This window comes from Bos taurus, chromosome 26 (assembly GCF_002263795.3).
Source record: "Bos taurus isolate L1 Dominette 01449 registration number 42190680 breed Hereford chromosome 26, ARS-UCD2.0, whole genome shotgun sequence".
NCBI lineage: Eukaryota > Metazoa > Chordata > Mammalia > Artiodactyla > Bovidae > Bos > Bos taurus.
In genome coordinates, this window is record NC_037353.1 from 22,995,777 (window position 1) to 23,012,987 (window position 17,211).

Genomic DNA, 17,211 nt, shown 5'->3' on the forward strand with positions numbered 1-17,211 from the left:
CCTCCGTTAATTCCCCGGGGATGCTGGCAACCAAGGGGAAACATAGGAATGGCTGGATACAGAGTTCCCTCAGAGCACAGATATAGAGTTCCCTTGGTGGCAACTTCCCACAGTTTGCTCTCCTGCTCTTCTCTTGGTTGAGCCAAAGTCAGGTTCAGAAACCTAATGGCCTGTCCTACTGTGATCTCCAGCTACTCAGCGTAGAGCGACTGAACCTTTATGCTGCTTCCCTTCGGGTATGCTTCCTACTCTTTGAGAGCATGAGGGAGCATCTCAAGTTCCAATTAGAGGTGAGTTTCTTGAACTTGGAAAAAAGAAGGAAAAAAAAATAGGAAGATGTATGACACCTTCATTTGGATCAGCTTTGTCATGCTGCAGGGGTGGGATTTAGTGGCATCTGAGGAGAGTGCTTTTAGCCTCCATAGTTTGGTTCACTGGCTAACCTCCCTCATGGTCAAATTAAAAGGAGCCCAGAGAAATCTGCCTGGCTTTAAAATAGGAGAACCCAAACGTAGAACGGGCAAGTAACCTCCCTGTGAGTGGGTACAACTCTTTTGCCTATAGTTCTTTTGCAACACAAGCAGGCAGGTCAAGCTGAATTCACCAGAAAATTGCAAAAAGGAACCCTGAATAGGAGCAGATCAGGCTCACAGAGCACAAAAAGGGCAATAGGCAACTTGTTTTGGATCAGGCACAAGGTAAAGAACCAGCCCGCTCCATCATGAAGGGCAAAGAGAGGAATGTCTTTAGGTATGGAATACCGTTGTCTCTTAATGCATGCTTCCTGGCTAGCATTTGCTTCCTGTCTAATTTGCCTCTTCTTATCTTGAACCCTTTCCCCATCCAAATGGCAATTACTGGATTATTGTCAGATGTACATCAAAAAGCTCATGGAGATCATCACTGTGGAGAACCCGAAGATGCCTTATGAGATGAAGGAGATGGCACTGGAGGCTATTGTGCAGCTCTGGCACATCCCCAGCTTTGTCACCGAGCTCTATATCAACTATGATTGTGACTACTACTGCTCCAACCTCTTTGAAGATCTCACCAAGCTGCTGTCCAAGGTGCTGAGCATTGTTACTGGTCTCTAGAAAGAAAATTAAGGAAATCTCTCTGGTGGTAGTGAGGATAGTACATATAGGGAATGAAACACTTGAAAGTTGGGGAACAAAAGGAAGGGCATTTTCTCAAAGCAATGTAAAAGTTACGGGCAGTTTTAGGATTTTTTGAGAAGTATTCTAACCTCAAGTCTACTGGATCTGTTTACTTTCCAGAATGCCTTCCCTGTGTCTGGTCAGCTCTATACAACACATCTGCTGTCTCTCGATGCCCTATTGACAGTGATTGACAGCACTGAGGCCCACTGCCAGGCCAAAGTCCTCAACAACCTTATCCAGCAAGAAAGGAAAGAGGCAGCCAGACCTGGCTATGAGGCAGTAGATGGCACTCGAGAAGCCAACAGTAGTGAGAGGAATTTCTTTTCTTTGAGAATCCCAGGAGTCTATGTTTATCCCTTCTCTACTCACTGAATCCTTTCTCCTACATTTTCATTTCTTCCTCTGAAGTACTCCTAATTCTGTGTTTCTAAGATTTGGTGATGTGAATCATAGACCAGACTGGCACATTAACAGACTCATGGACTTCTCCCTTTCTCTTCTTCCGTACTTTGTCTTTTTTACCAAATTGTTATTTCTTTATGGGGAGAAAAGAGAATTTAAATTAAATGATATATAGGACCTTTTCCTACTTTCCTTTTCCTACTCCCAGTAACTGCCTCAAATCTAATTAATCTTCTCTAACTTTTCCTTGAGATTGAGGTGCAGAAGATCAAGGAAAGTGACTCAGTAATCTATTTATTAAACTATAGAATCTAATGCTTGACTAATGTGGGATAGTGAATACTTATTTGGGCTTGAGTTTATCCTGTCAGGGTTGGTGACCTATGTGGGAACTTGCAGATCTCTTTTGCCTGAGATTCGATTGTCCTGAAGCACTGCTTGACTTACTACAGTACCTACAGTACAGTCTTCACTTAGCTTCTTCTCTCTTAACCAGCTGAGAGAGCAGCCAGTGATGGGAAGGCTACAGGCATGGCCCCAGACATCGCAGGCCTGAATCTGCCAGGTGGAGGGCGGCTGCCAGCAGAACATGGGAAACCAGGATGCAGTGATCTGGAGGAAGCTGGTGACTCTGGGGGTATGTACTGGATGTCCATCTTCCTCAGCCCCCTCAGCTTGAAGACCTGTTGGAGAACAGAGGGGATGGTTGCAGAAACCCCTGAGGGCAGTACCCAAATGAACTTGGCCGCTAACCTTGGCTTCAGACCCAGAGAGAGGAAGGAGAACATTGGGAGCCCTAGCAAATAGAACTTCTAGGGATGTGAAAGACTGATGAGCACAAGAAACTTTCTGAGGCATCCTTGTTTTCACTAGAGGGTATATCAGGATCCTTCTAAAAGTCATTATCCTGGTAAAAGAGGTCTTACTGGTGTTTCACTCTTTCCCTCTCATTCCTAGCTGACAAAAAGTTTACCCGGAAGCCACCGCGATTTTCCTGTATCCTGCCAGATCCACGGGAGTTGATTGAAATTAAAAACAAAAAGAAGGTACATATAGATATCCCCAGAGCTCAACCTCTACCCGCTCTGACTGGGTGTTCTCTGTGGGGTTCCGTCTCAGAGAACAAGGGAGAGTTTCAGCTCACTGAACAGTTTGCTATGGCTAATTTTTGTGCTTGTTGGGACTTCAGCAGTCCCCCAGTCTCCTTTGAAGCCCTTCATTACTCCTAAGCCATGTAATCAGGACCACCTTTTGTGTGCTCCTGGGCAAATGCTTCCCTCACTGAGAGTCAAGTGTTACTTGTGGTGACAGGAGTCCTGGGAACTGGTATCCTGTGGGTCACTGAAGGTTATTGGTCATCTGGAGCTCTGGGGTGATCATTGGCAATAAAAGGGTATTGACATTTATTCTGGTGCTTTTAGTAAAGTTCAAATAACTGTGCTTTGTGGTTTTCTTAATACAAAGAAAACCTATTTAACCCTTCTTCATCTTAAGGCCAGCCTATATGACTTTGGTTTACATGTGCCCTTGATTGCAGAACTGTGGATAGACAGTCAAAAAGGTATCGTCACAGTTAGTTCGCCTTGTCTTTCAAACTCCAGGGCCTTAAGAGCTAGGAAACCAAAGAAAGAAGGGGAATCTGTAAAGAAAGACTAGAATCAGCTAGTCTGTAAACAAATACTAGGGATGGCTGTAAAACTGAAAAGAAAACCTTCTCTAGTCTCTTTCTTCTACTTTTTCCCCCTGATTCTCAGGTTGGAGGAGAGTGCTATGCATTTTTAGTACTCAGAAAAGGAGTGAGAAGGAATTCCTCAGCCAGTTCTACATAAACAATGGGGATTGGGGAAATCTAAGGGTCAATATGATTCAGCCTTAGTTCTGGAGTGAGCTGTGTCCTAGGAACCCATTAGGTGACCAGCTGTGGACCCTGATGGAGGCCTGGTCTTGTCTGCTTTAGGGGCAGAGCAGCTTTTGACACCTCCTATCTTTCTCCTGCAGCTGCTGATCACTGGCACAGAGCAGTTCAACCAGAAACCAAAGAAGGGGATCCAGTTTTTGCAGGAGAAAGGTCTCCTTACCATCCCAATGGATAACACAGAGGTAGCCCAGTGGCTGCGAGAGAACCCTCGACTGGACAAGAAAATGATTGGAGAGTTTGTGAGTGACCGCAAAAACATTGACCTGCTGGAGAGCTTTGTGAGGTGAGGAAACTGTAAGAAACGTGGGATGTAGTTGGGGGACAGACAGTTCAAAACAGTACCAGTCAGTTCCTGCTGGTAACCCAGGTCACACGCTTTTCCTCTTCCCAAGATTTATATCTGTTGAGTTTAAAAGAGTCTCCAGCAAGAAAGCTGAAGGGGACAATCCATTCTATACAGAGAACATTGCAAAGGGGTAGAGCAGGGTTCCTGAGCACAGAGCAGGTTCTGGGTTCCAGAATGAAATTTCTAGGCAGGAGCACACTGATGTGAAAAGTACTAACCGACTCAGTGTTAGAGATGTCCAGAATATACCTCCCCTTTGCCAAAGCCTTCAGCTTCTGTTCCAATAGGAGAAGCTTAGGGGAACTATAGCTATAGATAACCCAACATTTGCAACTTATTATATCTTAAGTCTTTCATCCTTCTTTCTTTCCCTGTAGCACTTTCAGCTTTCAGGGTCTGCGATTAGATGAAGCTCTCCGGCTCTACCTGGAAGCCTTCCGCTTGCCCGGGGAAGCACCGGTCATCCAGAGGTTGCTAGAGGCATTCACAGAACATTGGAGGGTGAGTTTGAGTGGCAGGGGCTGAGTCCAGCATCCCAAATTAATTTGACTAAGGGTTTCTGTGGCTTCAACTGAAAGACCCAGTTTCTGTCTCCTAAGAAGGCTGAGAAGAACATCAATGAGCTTTTTCCCATAGAGGGGATGCCAACTTCCATCAAGGAGTTGGCAAGAGATGGGTCATTTTCTGACTGGTACCTTCCCTCTGTCTCAGCATTGACCAGTAGGTTGGCAGTGAGGGTTTGATTGGCCAGAGAAGAGCATTGACATAGGCGGGGTCTTTGCTTTTTCAGAATTGTAATGGCTCCCCATTTGCCAATAGCGATGCCTGCTTTGCCCTGGCCTATGCTGTCATCATGCTTAATACTGACCAGCACAACCACAATGTTCGCAAACAGAATGCGCCCATGACCCTAGAGGTAAGACTGAATCCCAGCCGTGGCAGAGCAGTTCCAGCACAGCTTTGGAGGTAGCAGGAAGGATGTGGGATTTCCATTGGGCACAGTGGACATGGTTCTGTCCAAGGGAGTCAGGGAGGGCTGGGCAGTACAGAAGAGGAACTGGGGTAGGGAAGTGGATTCTTTTACTTACTGTTTCCTAAGTCCTATTTACCATAGACCCAGGAGTTCCTTGAGTGGGGCTTCAGCATTGACACATGGTAGGGTGAATCTTACTGCCCTGTCTCTAGGAGTTTCGCAAAAATCTAAAAGGTGTGAATGGAGGCAAGGACTTTGAACAAGACATCCTGGAGGACATGTACCATGCCATCAAGTGAGTATGTGTAGAGAATGCTGTAACATCTCTGCTAAGGAGAAGCACACTGCTTCCTTTTCCAAATGTTGGCATCATATCAGTCTGCAGTGACTCACATGCCCTGGATTTAGCTTCGTACTTTAGCTGGGCAGCCCCATCTCCTCCAACTCATTTATTTCTTAAAGAAGCTGAACAGTACTATAACTGAAGAACCCTGAGCCAGGATTCAAACTGCCTCTGCTGAGTGGAGGGGGCATCATTGCCCTGTTTTCTGAATCCACAGCAGCTAGATTTTCCTGTCTAGCTCACAAAATGCGTTAGGATGGGGGTAGTAGAGAACCCAAAATGAGTGCTAGAGGGTGAAGTTTGGGACACTTAGATTTTTACTATAAACCAGAAAAAGAATTGTTTATTCTCTCATACTCAGAAAGAATATGAGATCTTACTATAGAACTAAAGGGCCACTTAGAGACAGGGCTTGGAGATTATGGGATGCTTCCTTTCTTTCTCCCTGGTGCCACTGGTGGGCAGGAAAGCAGACCACTAAGCTGCAGTTTTGATGACCTCTCATTGGTGGAAGTGCCAGTTCTGGGCAAAGCCCCTTTTCCTAGGTTGTGACCAGTCAGTTCAGAGCAGTGCACCTACTCTTTTTGTTACCTCCTGACAGGAATGAGGAAATTGTGATGCCTGAGGAGCAGACAGGCTTGGTCCGGGAGAATTATGTGTGGAATGTGCTGCTTCATCGTGGTGCCACCCCAGAGGGCATATTCCTACGTGTGCCTGCTGGCAGCTATGATCTTGACCTCTTCACCATGACCTGGGGCCCCACTATTGCTGCTCTCTCTTATGTCTTTGACAAAAGCCTTGAGGAGACAATCATCCAAAAAGCCATCTCAGGCTTCAGGTAGCCAGGATTTGACTTTGGTCTTAATCTTCTTCCACCTCTCTGAGTTAACATGATTGCCTCCATGCCTCTCTGACTCCTACTCTTATTGTCCTTAGAATGGGGTTCCTCCTGAGTTTTTGGAGGGAGACTGAAGCTTGGGAAAGCTCAGTATTAAACAGACTCAAGAGTAAAAGGTTTCTTCCTGAGACTGATTAGGGAAGAATCCCAAGCAAGCCTCCTTGAGGACTTGGAAAGGCTGCCTGGCCTCTCAGTGACTGTATCTGGTATGTGACATTACAGGAAGTGCGCCATGATCTCCGCCCACTATGGCCTCAGTGATGTGTTTGACAATCTCATCATCTCTCTATGCAAATTCACAGCTCTCAGCAGTGAGGTGAGCAGCGATAGGAACTGTGTTCTTGGCATTCCAAAGGAAGACCTCTCCCTTGGCCATAGATCTACCCTTATCTGTGGAGCTGATTCCCTTCAGCATATTCTCTCACTCAGCCAGACTACACAAGAGCTTAGGCCATTTCTGTCTGACATCCCTGTGATGAGAATAGCATTACCTCATATAATGGGGATGAGAGAGGAGACACAATAGTGGAGAAGGCCTTAGCCAGGTTAGCCCTTCTCACCAACATTACAGGGGATTGAAGCAGAAATAGCAGAAGGACCCTTAGGAACCATAGGTACAGGCCAAAGAGAATCTCCTTTCAATTCATTTGCCAGGCTCTCAGCCTCTTCTCATCTTCTTTTCCAGTCTATTGAGAACCTACCCACTGTGTTTGGAAGCAACCCTAAAGCCCACATTGCAGCCAAGACGGTGTTCCATTTGGCCCACCGTCATGGTGACATCCTGCGAGAGGGCTGGAAGAATATCATGGAGGCCATGCTGCAACTCTTCCGAGCCCAACTGCTACCCAAGGCTATGGCAGAGGTAATTCTTGGTAGGAGACTAATCGATAATAACAAGGCAAGAGGTCCAAGATTATGTACTGTTTGTTTTTAGAAATGGTTGAGAATAGCACTGGGCCTGATGCATGCTTACCAGGAACGCCTCAAATGTAAGACCACAGATCTTCAGCCAGGGGATAGCTGTGAAGGAAGACTGGTAGAAGTCATTACCAGTCACCAATTGGAGGGGACCCTGTCTGTTGTGGAGGGCAGAGGGCAACAGGAAAAAAGCCAGAAAACTTTACTCAGAAGAATAGGAAATGCAAAAGGCATGTGAGAAGAAATTATTCTTGACCTGATTTTCCAGGTAGAAGACTTTGTGGATCCCAATGGCAAGATCTGTCTACAGCGGGAAGAGACACCATCAAACCGGTGAGGGCAAATCAGAGGCTAGAGACTTTGGGGAGGGAGTATTAGAACTGTAGAGCTCACTAGAGCTTGTACCCTCTTTCTCCAGAGGAGAGTCAACAGTGCTGAGCTTTGTGAGCTGGCTGACACTAAGTGGTACTGAGCAGTCGAGTGTGCGGGGCCCATCCACTGAAAACCAAGAGGCCAAGAGAATGGCTTTGGACTGTATCAAGGTAACTGACCCTGCTCACCCCTGGTGAACAAGCCTAGACCCTTCTGTACAAGATAAGACACCGCTGTATGAACTGAAGACTAGGATCACTAGCGTTTGTGACCAGAGCTGACTCCTTCTGCCCTCTCTTCCTAGCTTCTTGGGAACATTCTCTTCCCTCTAGTCCTTATCATTAACCCTTGTGCCCCTCTAGCAATGTGACCCAGAAAAGATGATCACAGAAAGCAAATTCCTCCAGCTGGAGTCACTGCAGGAGCTCATGAAGGTACAGAGTGAAGAGGAAAGAGGGATGAAAGGGCTGGGCTGGGTCTGGGAGGGGAGACAGGGACATATGCCTCAGTCACTGTCAGGGCTGGGCCAATGGCTGGCTTCTTCTCCATGCCTTCTTTCCTGCAATTATTCTCCTCCAGGCTCTGGTCTCAGTGACACCAGATGAAGAGACCTATGATGAAGAGGATGCTGCTTTCTGCCTGGAAATGCTGCTGAGGATTGTGCTAGAGAACAGGTAGCAGGCAGTCTTTAGGCAGGCCTCATACTGGACTTGTGCCAAAGGGATGGAAGCCTGGAGTCATCTTGCAGGGTGGACTCTAGGGACAAGAAGCACAGGAAGCTGCAGGCAGTGGAGGAGAAGCTTGCTCATTAGACCTGCCTTGCAGGGCCTAGCTTCAGTCAGAAAAGAAGGCTTATTGCCTACCGGCCTCTTCATCTGAGACTGTCTTCATCCCTTATGTTTCTCAGGGACCGTGTTGGCTGTGTGTGGCAGACTGTTCGAGACCATCTATACCACCTATGTGTCCAGGCCCAGGACTTCTGCTTCCTTGTGGAGCGGGCAGTGGTGGGGCTGCTGCGCCTAGCCATTCGGTTACTCCGGAGAGAAGAGATCAGTGGCCAGGTAAGCAGAGTGCAGCTGGGAGGGCAGGAAGTTATATAAGGGGTAGAACCACAGTATTAGTTATGGATATGGCCTGAAACAGAGAGCTCATTTAATACCCTATAGCATGAGCCCAATGGCAACCCACTCCAGTACTCTTGCCTGGAAAATCCCATGGACGGGAAGGGCCTGGTGGGCTGCAGTCCATGGGGTCACTAGGGTCGGACACGACTGAAGCGACTTAGCAGCAGCAGCAGCAGCATGAGCCCAGTGATCTACACAGGGCTGGGGGAGTCTTAACAGGTGGCATTGGAAGTGAGTCTGGAATGGCCTCAGGCATGAAGCCTGATACTCAGTGTCTGTGCTCGGTAGGGTTGGACAGCTACTGCCCTGTGGCAGTCCCAGCCCTGTACCTGATTTCCTAGTTCTCATGCTTAGGACCTTTGCCCAATTTATAAAAAGACAACCAGCATAGAAATAATAAGTGAGTTCTGCAAGATCAGGGGATATAAGATCAATACACAAAAATTAATCACATTTTTTAATACTAACAATGATCATATAGAAAATGAAACCATTTCAAGTGTTCCAAATGAAATCAAATACTTAGCTATAGACCTAACAAAACATGTATATACTCTGTATGCTAAAAATTACAAAATGCTGATGAAAGATATTAAAGAAGACCCATATAAATGAGACATAGTATATGCATAGATTGAAAGATTCAGTGTAGTGAGGACACCATTTCTCTGTTAATTGATCTGTTTAATGCAACTCCTATGAAGATCCCAGCAAGGTTTTTTTGTAGACAAACAAGCTTATTCTAAGATTTACATGGAAAAGCACAGGCCCTAGAATAGCCAAAAAACATTTTGAGAAAAAAGGTGGGAAGGGTCACTCCATCTGATATTAAGGCTTACTATACAGCTACAGTAATCAACACTGTGGTATTTTTGGAGGGACAGACACATGAATCAATGTAACAAGCCAAAAACAGACCCACACAAAGAAACCTAACTAATTTTTTGACAAAGGTGCAAAAATAATTCAGTATAGAAAGGATAACCTTTTTAATTGCTGGAGCAATTGAAATCCACGGTGGGCGGTGAACCTAGACCTAAGCCTCATACTTTATAGAAAAGTTAACTCAAAATGAATTATAGATTTAAATGTAAAATGTAAAACTCGGAAACCTTTAGATAGAAATACATGAGGATATCTTTGGGAGCTGAGCCAAGAGTTCTTAGACTTGACACCAAAAATACAATCCATAAAAGGAAAAACTGATAAATTAGACTCATCAATATGAAAAATTCTACTCTATCAGAGCCCAATGTGGAAAGGATATAAAGACAAGGAGTGTTTGTTTTCAAATCAAATACCTGAGAAAAGACTAATATCTAAAATGTAAAAGAACACAAAACATAACAGTAAAAAAAAAAATTAGAAAATGAGTGAAATATATGAAAAAGATACACAGATGGCAGATAAGCACATGAAAAAGATTAAGTGATGTTCAAATCATTAGCCAGCAGGGAAACACAAAACCACAGTGAAATACCACTGCACACCTCTCAGAATGACTAAAGTGAAAAATAGGGATAATACCAAATGCAGACAAGGATGTGGGTCACTCATAAATTGCTGGTGGGAATGTAAAACAATAGAGTCATTTCTTATCAAACTAAACATGCAGTTTTAACCCAGTCCAGCAATTGTGCTCTTGGGTGCTTATCCTAGAGCAATGAAAGCTAACTTTTATAAAAACCTGTGCATGAATGTTCACAGAAGCTTTATTTGTAGTAGCCAAAACTAGAATCAGCCCAGATGGTTTTCAGCATAAAAGTATAGTGTATGTATACCATGGGATACTATTCGGCAACTAAAAGCAACAGACTATTGATACACAATTTCTTGGATGGTTCTCCAAGGAATTATGCTAAATGAAAAAAGCCAATCCCAAAAGGTTATATACTGTATAATTCCATTTATATGACATTTTTGATTGACAGAGTTTTAGAAGTTGTGGACAAATGCCCAGGGGGTAAGGATCGGGGCAAGAAAGAGTTCATGGAATTCTCCAGGCCAGAATACCAAAGTGGGTAGCCTTTCCCTTCTCCAGGGGATCTTCCCAACCCAGGGATCGAACCCAGGTCTCCCGCATTGCAAATGGATTCTTTACCAGCTGAGTCACAAGGGAAGCCCAATAATACTGGAGTGGGTAACCTAGCCCTTCTCCAGGGGATCTTCCCAACCCAGGAATTGAACTGGGGTCTCCTGGATTTGCAGGCGGATTCTTTACCAACTGAGCTATCAGGGAAGCCCAAGAAAGAGGAAAGTGTGGTTATAAAAGAACAACACGAGGGATCCTGTGGTATTGAAACTATTCAGCATCTTGGCTAGTGGTGGAAACGCAAACCTCCACAAGTTAAATTTAATTAAATTGTGTAGAACTTAATATACATATAAGTAAAACTGGGGAAATCTGAATAAGATTAGAGAATTCCATCAAGGAATACTATAGTTTTGCATAATGTTACTGATCTTTTCTTTTTTTCAGTTTTTTAAAACTTAAACTTTTAATATTGAGTTAAAAGTTATATATATCTATATAACTATATATCAATATAGTTATATTGATAACTATAGATTCATATGCAGTCTTTTATAATAAAGTATTGGATATCAGGTAATTTATTAGATGCTGTACTGAAAATGGCAAACAAAATGGTTGTAAGTGCATCAGGTGTTCACCTTTATGATGGCATGTCTGACTGGGAGCTGTGGCACCCTGACACTGCCCAGCATCGCAAGAGAGTATTGTACTGCATGCACATCAGTAGCCCTGGAAAAAATTAAAACTCTTAAGTATGGTTTCTACTGAATGTGTATTGCTTTTGTACCACTGTAAAGTCCCAAAAAATCTATATCAGATCACCATAAGTTGGGGGCTGTCTGTATACATTCCCCATTTTTCCCCAATGGTAGCACTATGCAAAACGATAGTATAGTATCCTAACCAGGATACTGACATTGATATAGTTTACTAATCTTACCAGATTTCCCCAGTTTTGGTTGTACTCATATGTGTACTAAGTTCTACACAGTTTAATCACTTGTGTAGATTTGTGTTTCCACCACTAGCGAAGATGCTGAATAGTTCCACCACCACAGGACTCCTTGTGTTGCCCTTTTATAACTTGCCCCTTTCTTGCCCCCATCCCTCGCCCCTGGCCATCTGTCCACAGAGTACCCTAAGTTGGGTCTTAGCTGAACCATCCTCATTGGCCTAAGGAGACTGCTGGGGAAAGAGGCTAGACAGGATACTGTGTGCCCACTTTCTACTTCCTGCTCCCTACTCTTGCCCCAGGTACTGCTCTCCCTGCGCATTTTGTTACTAATGAAGCCCAGCGTGTTGTCCCGAGTCAGTCACCAGGTAGCCTATGGGCTCCATGAACTCCTTAAGACCAACGCAGCCAATATCCACTCAGGCGATGACTGGGCCACTCTCTTCACACTGCTGGAGTGCATTGGCTCAGGTGTAAAGCCTCCAGCTGCCCTGCAGGCCACAGCCAGGGCCGACGCACCTGATGCTGGTAAGCCCTTTTCCAGGGACATCTGCAGTGGCAGATAAACAATCACGGCCCCAGTGGCTGAGACAGGAAAACAAAACACAGGTTGTTGTGTTCATCAGATTAAATACCCTTGGCTCTGCCATCTGCTTCCAGGGCTTCCTGTGCCCACTGGCCTCTCACCAGTACTCACAGACTAACAGCATAAAGGCAAGCATGGAAAAGGCTATGAGCCAGGCTTCCTACTGTCCTGAGGGCTGTTTCCTCAGAGACTGTCCTCACTGCCATCTCCCTCCCCAACAGCTGCTACTAGATGCCATCCAGAGCCCAAATTAGCCTGCTGCCCCATTTGGTCAAGAGAGCAGCTCTGCAGGCCGTCCTTCAGCCCTCTGGTGACAGAGCTGAAACTAATCTAGACCCAGAGAAAAGAGAGGCCAGGCTTCAGCACCTTTCTTCTGATAACTGAAATTATCCCTCATCCCAACATCCCCATTGCCACCCTGACTCTGCCCCTTTCCCTGCTGTCTCAGGGGCCCAGTCAGATAGTGAACTCCCATCCTACCATCAAAATGATGTGAGCCTGGACCGGGGGTACACTTCTGACTCAGAGGTCTACACTGACCATGGCAGACCTGGCAAGATTCATCGATCGGCCACGGATGCTGATGTGGTCAACAGCGGTTGGTTAGTGGTGAGTGAGCATATGGGCAGCGGGTGAGTCTTCCCTCCTTGGCCTGTGGAAAAGATTCCTGGTCCTTGAGAGGGCATCTAGGGGATGATCAGGGTCAAGCCTGGATTCTCAGCTCTTCTGTACTCAACAGGTGGGGAAAGATGACATCGATAACTCTAAGCCAGGGCCTGGGCCCAGCCGGCCAGGTCCTTCACCCCTGGTCAATCAGTACAGCCTAACGGTGGGGCTGGACCTCGGGCCACATGATACCAAGTCCCTGCTCAAGTGTGTGGAGTCACTGTCCTTCATCGTGCGTGATGCTGCCCACATCACACCTGACAACTTCGAGCTCTGTGTCAAGACTCTCCGCATCTTTGTGGAGGCCAGTCTAAATGGCGGTGGGTATCCTGATGAAGGGGCAGTTGGGGAGTAGCCATGTGAATTATGGGGCAAAGAGGGGGAAAGGCAGGCCATCTATGCCCATAGATGTGAAATGTGTCCTGGGTCTGGCCCTGCTTAGGGTACAAGTCCCAGGAAAAACGTGGCAAGAGTCACAAATATGACAACAAAGGGAACCGCTTCAAGAAAAAATCCAAGGAAGGCTCAGTGCTTCGGCGGCCTCGAACCTCCAGCCAACATGCCGCTAGGGGCGGGCATAGTGACGACGATGAGGATGAAGGTGTGCCAGCCAGCTACCATACGGTGTCTTTACAGGTCAGTCAGGACGTAAGTATGGCACCCTTTATTTCCTCTCCTCTCCCAGTACCTGACATCGGGAGTCTTGGTGGGGCCAGGGACAGCCAGGGCTAAGAGGAAGGGCCTGTTTTCCAGCCCAAGTCCTCGGCTAGCACCCCCAGTGTTTCCCTATCCAAGACTACTTGTAAGTCTTCATTTGCTTAATTTTAAAATTATAGTTTATTTTTTAAATAAATAATTCTAATGCACATAGTACAAAGTTCAAAAGGTACAAAGGGTAAACAGATAAAAGTCCCATTCCATTCCTGTCCCTAGCTGCTAAGTTCTCCTTACCAGAGGGAACCACTGCCGCCAGTTTTTGTTTCTTTCTCGTTATTCTGTTGTCTGTTCAGAATGTACAAAGTTTATTTTATGAGCAGACTTTATATCACTAAATAAATGGAGAACTAATTGCTTTAAATAGAATAACTTTAGAAAAATAATGAAAACAAAAATTACTACATCTGTCCATACACTACTGCCTGTCAAAGCCTCTGAGCCTGAGATTTGCCATTTTTAAAATGAGATTAATGAACATGAGGCTTTATCTGTCATCAGGGTGAAAGAGAAGTGAAAAGAAAGTGCCTTTCTCACTGTGTAATTGTGTTATTAAATTCTTAGTGCACACACCTCAAGTCCCTGCTACTGGGAGTAATACCTGTCTTTGGAAAACACTGGTCAGGACTAGGACACCCAGCTCACAAAGTTGGAGAGAGTGATGAGAGGAGTGTGGTGCGATCAGTACTAGGGGCTCCCTTGAGGACTCAGTCAGGGACAGTGGGAGCGGGCTGTTGGGGAGGGGGTCCAGCAGACCTAACCCCATTTGTGTCCTGCCCCTCCTGTGATTCCAGTTGCTAGATCTGATGCACACCCTGCACACAAGGGCAGCCTCCATCTACAGCTCATGGGCGGAGGAGCAGCGCCACCTGGAGACAGGTGGCCGGAAGATTGAAGCTGATTCACGCACCCTCTGGGCTCACTGCTGGTGCCCTTTACTGCAGGGTAAACCTCAGGGGCAGAGGTGGAGCTGGTGCTTAGGAGGTACCGAGATCAGGATGCCTGAAGGATCTGAGCCTGTTCTTGTTCTCAGGCATTGCCTGCCTGTGCTGTGATGCCCGGCGGCAGGTGAGGATGCAGGCACTGACCTATCTGCAGCGAGCACTGCTGGTACATGATCTGCAGAAGTTAGATGCTCTGGAATGGGAGTCCTGTTTTAACAAGGTAGGCCCTCCCTCTGGTCTTAAGGTAAAGCGCAAATCCTAAAGACAGGGATCCCCTGGCAGCCTGAAGAGCTGCTAATGTCAATCCTCAGCTGATTATACCTTCCCTCCTGCTCTGTACCCACCCTCCTCAACCCAGGGTCAGGTGGGCAAGGCTTCCACCTGACCCTTCTGGAGAGATGTTGACTCTACCCACCAGGTGCTGTTTCCTCTACTGACCAAGCTCTTGGAGAACATCAGCCCTGCAGATGTGGGTGGGATGGAGGAGACCCGGATGAGGGCTTCCACCCTGCTCTCTAAGGTACTGTCACCACCCTGCACTCACCCACTCTCTCCACACCTGCCATTTCAGAAGCCTGAGAGGACCCAGAGATGTAGTGTAGGCGCTTATGACCCCCAGCTGTAGAGAGAGACTCAGCAGGAACCAGGAGGATTTTGGAATTCAGAGGAGTCTCTGATCCAGGAGTCCCATGAAAGATAGAGAAGGCTTGCCTCCTACCCATGGAGAGGGGTGCAGAAGGCTCCTACCTTCCTCTCGGCTGAAAGGGGCTGGGGGCCATAGGTCTTCCTGCAGCACCTGTCTCCACTGCTGTCGCTCTCCACCTTTGCGGCCCTCTGGCTGACCATCCTGGACTTCATGGACAAGTACATGCATGCAGGCTCCAGTGACTTACTGGTACGTTCTGTCTCAGCCCAACACTGCTGCCTGCGTCCTCTCCTACCTTCTGGGAAGACCTGCTGTTTCCCCCTTGGTGGCTTTCTCCTTCTTACCATATTCCCCCATATCCCTTTTCCCATTCTCATGGTCCCACTGCCATCTGCAGTCAGAGGCCATTCCAGAGTCTCTGAAGAACATGCTCCTGGTGATGGACACAGCAGAGATTTTCCACAGTGCAGATGCCCGAGGAGGCAGCCCCTCAGCCCTCTGGGAGATCACCTGGGAACGCATTGACTGTTTCCTGCCCCACCTGCGAGATGAGCTCTTCAAGCAGACTGTCATCCAGGGTAGGGGGCTCCGACCAACTTCATCAGAGAGAGTCTGGAGCTAATAATTAGTTCTCTGTGCCCTGGGTAGGTGGGAAGTCTAGTAGGCAGCCAAGACTCTACTCGAGAGAAAGCACTGAGAGCTGCCATCTGGATTCTCTGCCATCCCCAGACCCTGTGCCCATGGAGCCTCATGCCCCCAAACCGCTGGCCTCAGCACACCTGACTCCTGCTGCTGGTGACACTAGGAGCCCTGGCCATCCACCTCCCCCAGAAATGCCCTCTGAGCTGGGGACCCGTGGTGAGTCCCTCTGAGTGAGCTTGCTGGATGTCAAGGCCTAAGAGGAGGCCCAGAGTACTTTATGACTGCTGCTGAGCACCGGCAGTGAGCCAGGGGAAGAAGGAAGGAGCCATAGGATCCTGCTCACCTGCTCTTCCTGTGGGAGATTGCAGGGCCAGGTCTGATGAGCTCGCTGCCTGGGATTTCCAGGCTTCAGAAAAGAAGGCTGGATTGGGAACTTGGGATGAAGAGGCAGAGGTGCCCTTCAGGGATGCTAGTAAAAAGCAGACCAAAATTAATCTGACTGGAGGTACAACAGTGGGGGGAGTGAGTAGGTATGAGGTAACTGGACACTGGAATACGTTTCAAGCAGAGAATCTCAACTATGTAGACTGGGAGAGGTCATTTTGCTCACAGGAATGGGGAGGAGCAGAGTGTGGTAAACCAGCTGCAGACTGTAAGGGAGTTTGACTGCAGCCACCTTGCTTTCCTCTAGACTTTGAGAAGCCCGAGGGCCCCCGACCTGCTAACAGCAGTTCTTCTGGATCACCAGTGGCGTCCAGCCCCAGCAGGCTGAGCCCTACCCCAGATGGGCCTCCTCCGCTGGCTCAGTCCCCATTGATCCTGCAGCCCTTGGCCTCCCCGCTGCAGGTGGGCGTGCCCCCCATGACTCTGCCCATCATCCTCAACCCCGCTCTCATTGAGGCCACCTCACCTGTGCCCCTCTTGGCCACACCTCGTCCCACAGACCCCATGCCCACCTCTGAGGTCAACTAAGGCAGGCCCCTCAGCTATCAGGACCAGTACTTCGTAGCAGGCTGTCCTGGCCCCGCTCTCAGCTGTCCCAGGGGCCACAGACTCTTCAGTCCCAGCCCAAGCGGCTGTCACTGCTTTTTGGATGGGGATGGGAAATGGAACTTTTATGGCCCCTCCTAGGACCCACAGTTAGTCTGTGGGACCTTCCTCCTCTGCTCTCCATTCCTGGGAGTCCAACCTGAGAGCACACTCAGGTATCACCTGCAGGCTGGCAGCTCCGGGGAGGGAGGCATCACTGTGCCAGCCCTGCAGTGCCCACCCTTGGGCCCCTCCTGCCCATGTCAGGCATCGAGAGCCAAGTCAACCACTCTGCACTTTGTTTCCCTTTCCCAGCCCCACTCTCACTAGCCCTGGACCACCACCTCTAGTTTTTCCTTTTATTAATTGGTCAGTTTGGAGAGTTGATTTGCGCCATAGAGTGTGGGCAGGTGGGACTGGAGAAAAGGAATGCCCACAGGAGCATGTACATATGGAAAAACAGGAAAACAATGGACTTTTTATGATGTAATAAATGTCTTAGTACCAACATCATGGCCTTTTCTTCTGGTTTCCTTCTTGAGC

At 47.4% G+C, this 17,211-nt stretch overlaps 1 protein-coding gene and 1 long non-coding RNA gene across 9 annotated transcripts in view; one reads left to right on the plus strand and one right to left on the minus strand.

Moving 5' to 3' along the window:
- Nucleotides 1–17,178, plus strand: part of GBF1 (golgi brefeldin A resistant guanine nucleotide exchange factor 1) — a 123,599-nt gene extending 106,421 nt beyond the window's left edge. For 5 of the 8 annotated variants that reach the window (XM_059881875.1, XM_059881877.1, XM_059881878.1 and 2 more), the window contains 28 exons: nt 192–290; nt 873–1,067; nt 1,278–1,467; nt 2,059–2,199; nt 2,520–2,608; nt 3,561–3,763; nt 4,204–4,327; nt 4,617–4,742; nt 5,012–5,094; nt 5,744–5,980; nt 6,263–6,356; nt 6,726–6,902; nt 7,227–7,291; nt 7,377–7,500; nt 7,693–7,764; nt 7,910–8,004; nt 8,238–8,391; nt 11,744–11,969; nt 12,476–12,636; nt 12,767–13,013; nt 13,136–13,341; nt 14,202–14,352; nt 14,441–14,571; nt 14,770–14,871; nt 15,133–15,246; nt 15,395–15,575; nt 15,727–15,855; nt 16,331–17,178. In XM_059881875.1, coding sequence (XP_059737858.1) covers nt 192–290; nt 873–1,067; nt 1,278–1,467; nt 2,059–2,199; nt 2,520–2,608; nt 3,561–3,763; nt 4,204–4,327; nt 4,617–4,742; nt 5,012–5,094; nt 5,744–5,980; nt 6,263–6,356; nt 6,726–6,902; nt 7,227–7,291; nt 7,377–7,500; nt 7,693–7,764; nt 7,910–8,004; nt 8,238–8,391; nt 11,744–11,969; nt 12,476–12,636; nt 12,767–13,013; nt 13,136–13,341; nt 14,202–14,352; nt 14,441–14,571; nt 14,770–14,871; nt 15,133–15,246; nt 15,395–15,575; nt 15,727–15,855; nt 16,331–16,611 — 4,197 coding nt within the window. In that variant the 3' untranslated portion in view covers nt 16,612–17,178. The remainder of the gene's footprint in view (nt 1–191; nt 291–872; nt 1,068–1,277; nt 1,468–2,058; nt 2,200–2,519; nt 2,609–3,560; nt 3,764–4,203; nt 4,328–4,616; nt 4,743–5,011; nt 5,095–5,743; nt 5,981–6,262; nt 6,357–6,725; nt 6,903–7,226; nt 7,292–7,376; nt 7,501–7,692; nt 7,765–7,909; nt 8,005–8,237; nt 8,392–11,743; nt 11,970–12,475; nt 12,637–12,766; nt 13,014–13,135; nt 13,342–14,201; nt 14,353–14,440; nt 14,572–14,769; nt 14,872–15,132; nt 15,247–15,394; nt 15,576–15,726; nt 15,856–16,330) is intronic. The other 3 variants (NM_001081600.3, XM_059881879.1, XM_059881880.1) reach the window with 1 other exon arrangement.
- Nucleotides 1–17,211, minus strand: part of LOC132343951 (uncharacterized) — a 27,099-nt gene continuing 9,888 nt past the window's right edge. Inside the window, exon 3 of the long non-coding RNA XR_009492987.1 lies at nt 1–2,245. This is a non-coding gene — a long non-coding RNA (uncharacterized lncRNA). The remainder of the gene's footprint in view (nt 2,246–17,211) is intronic.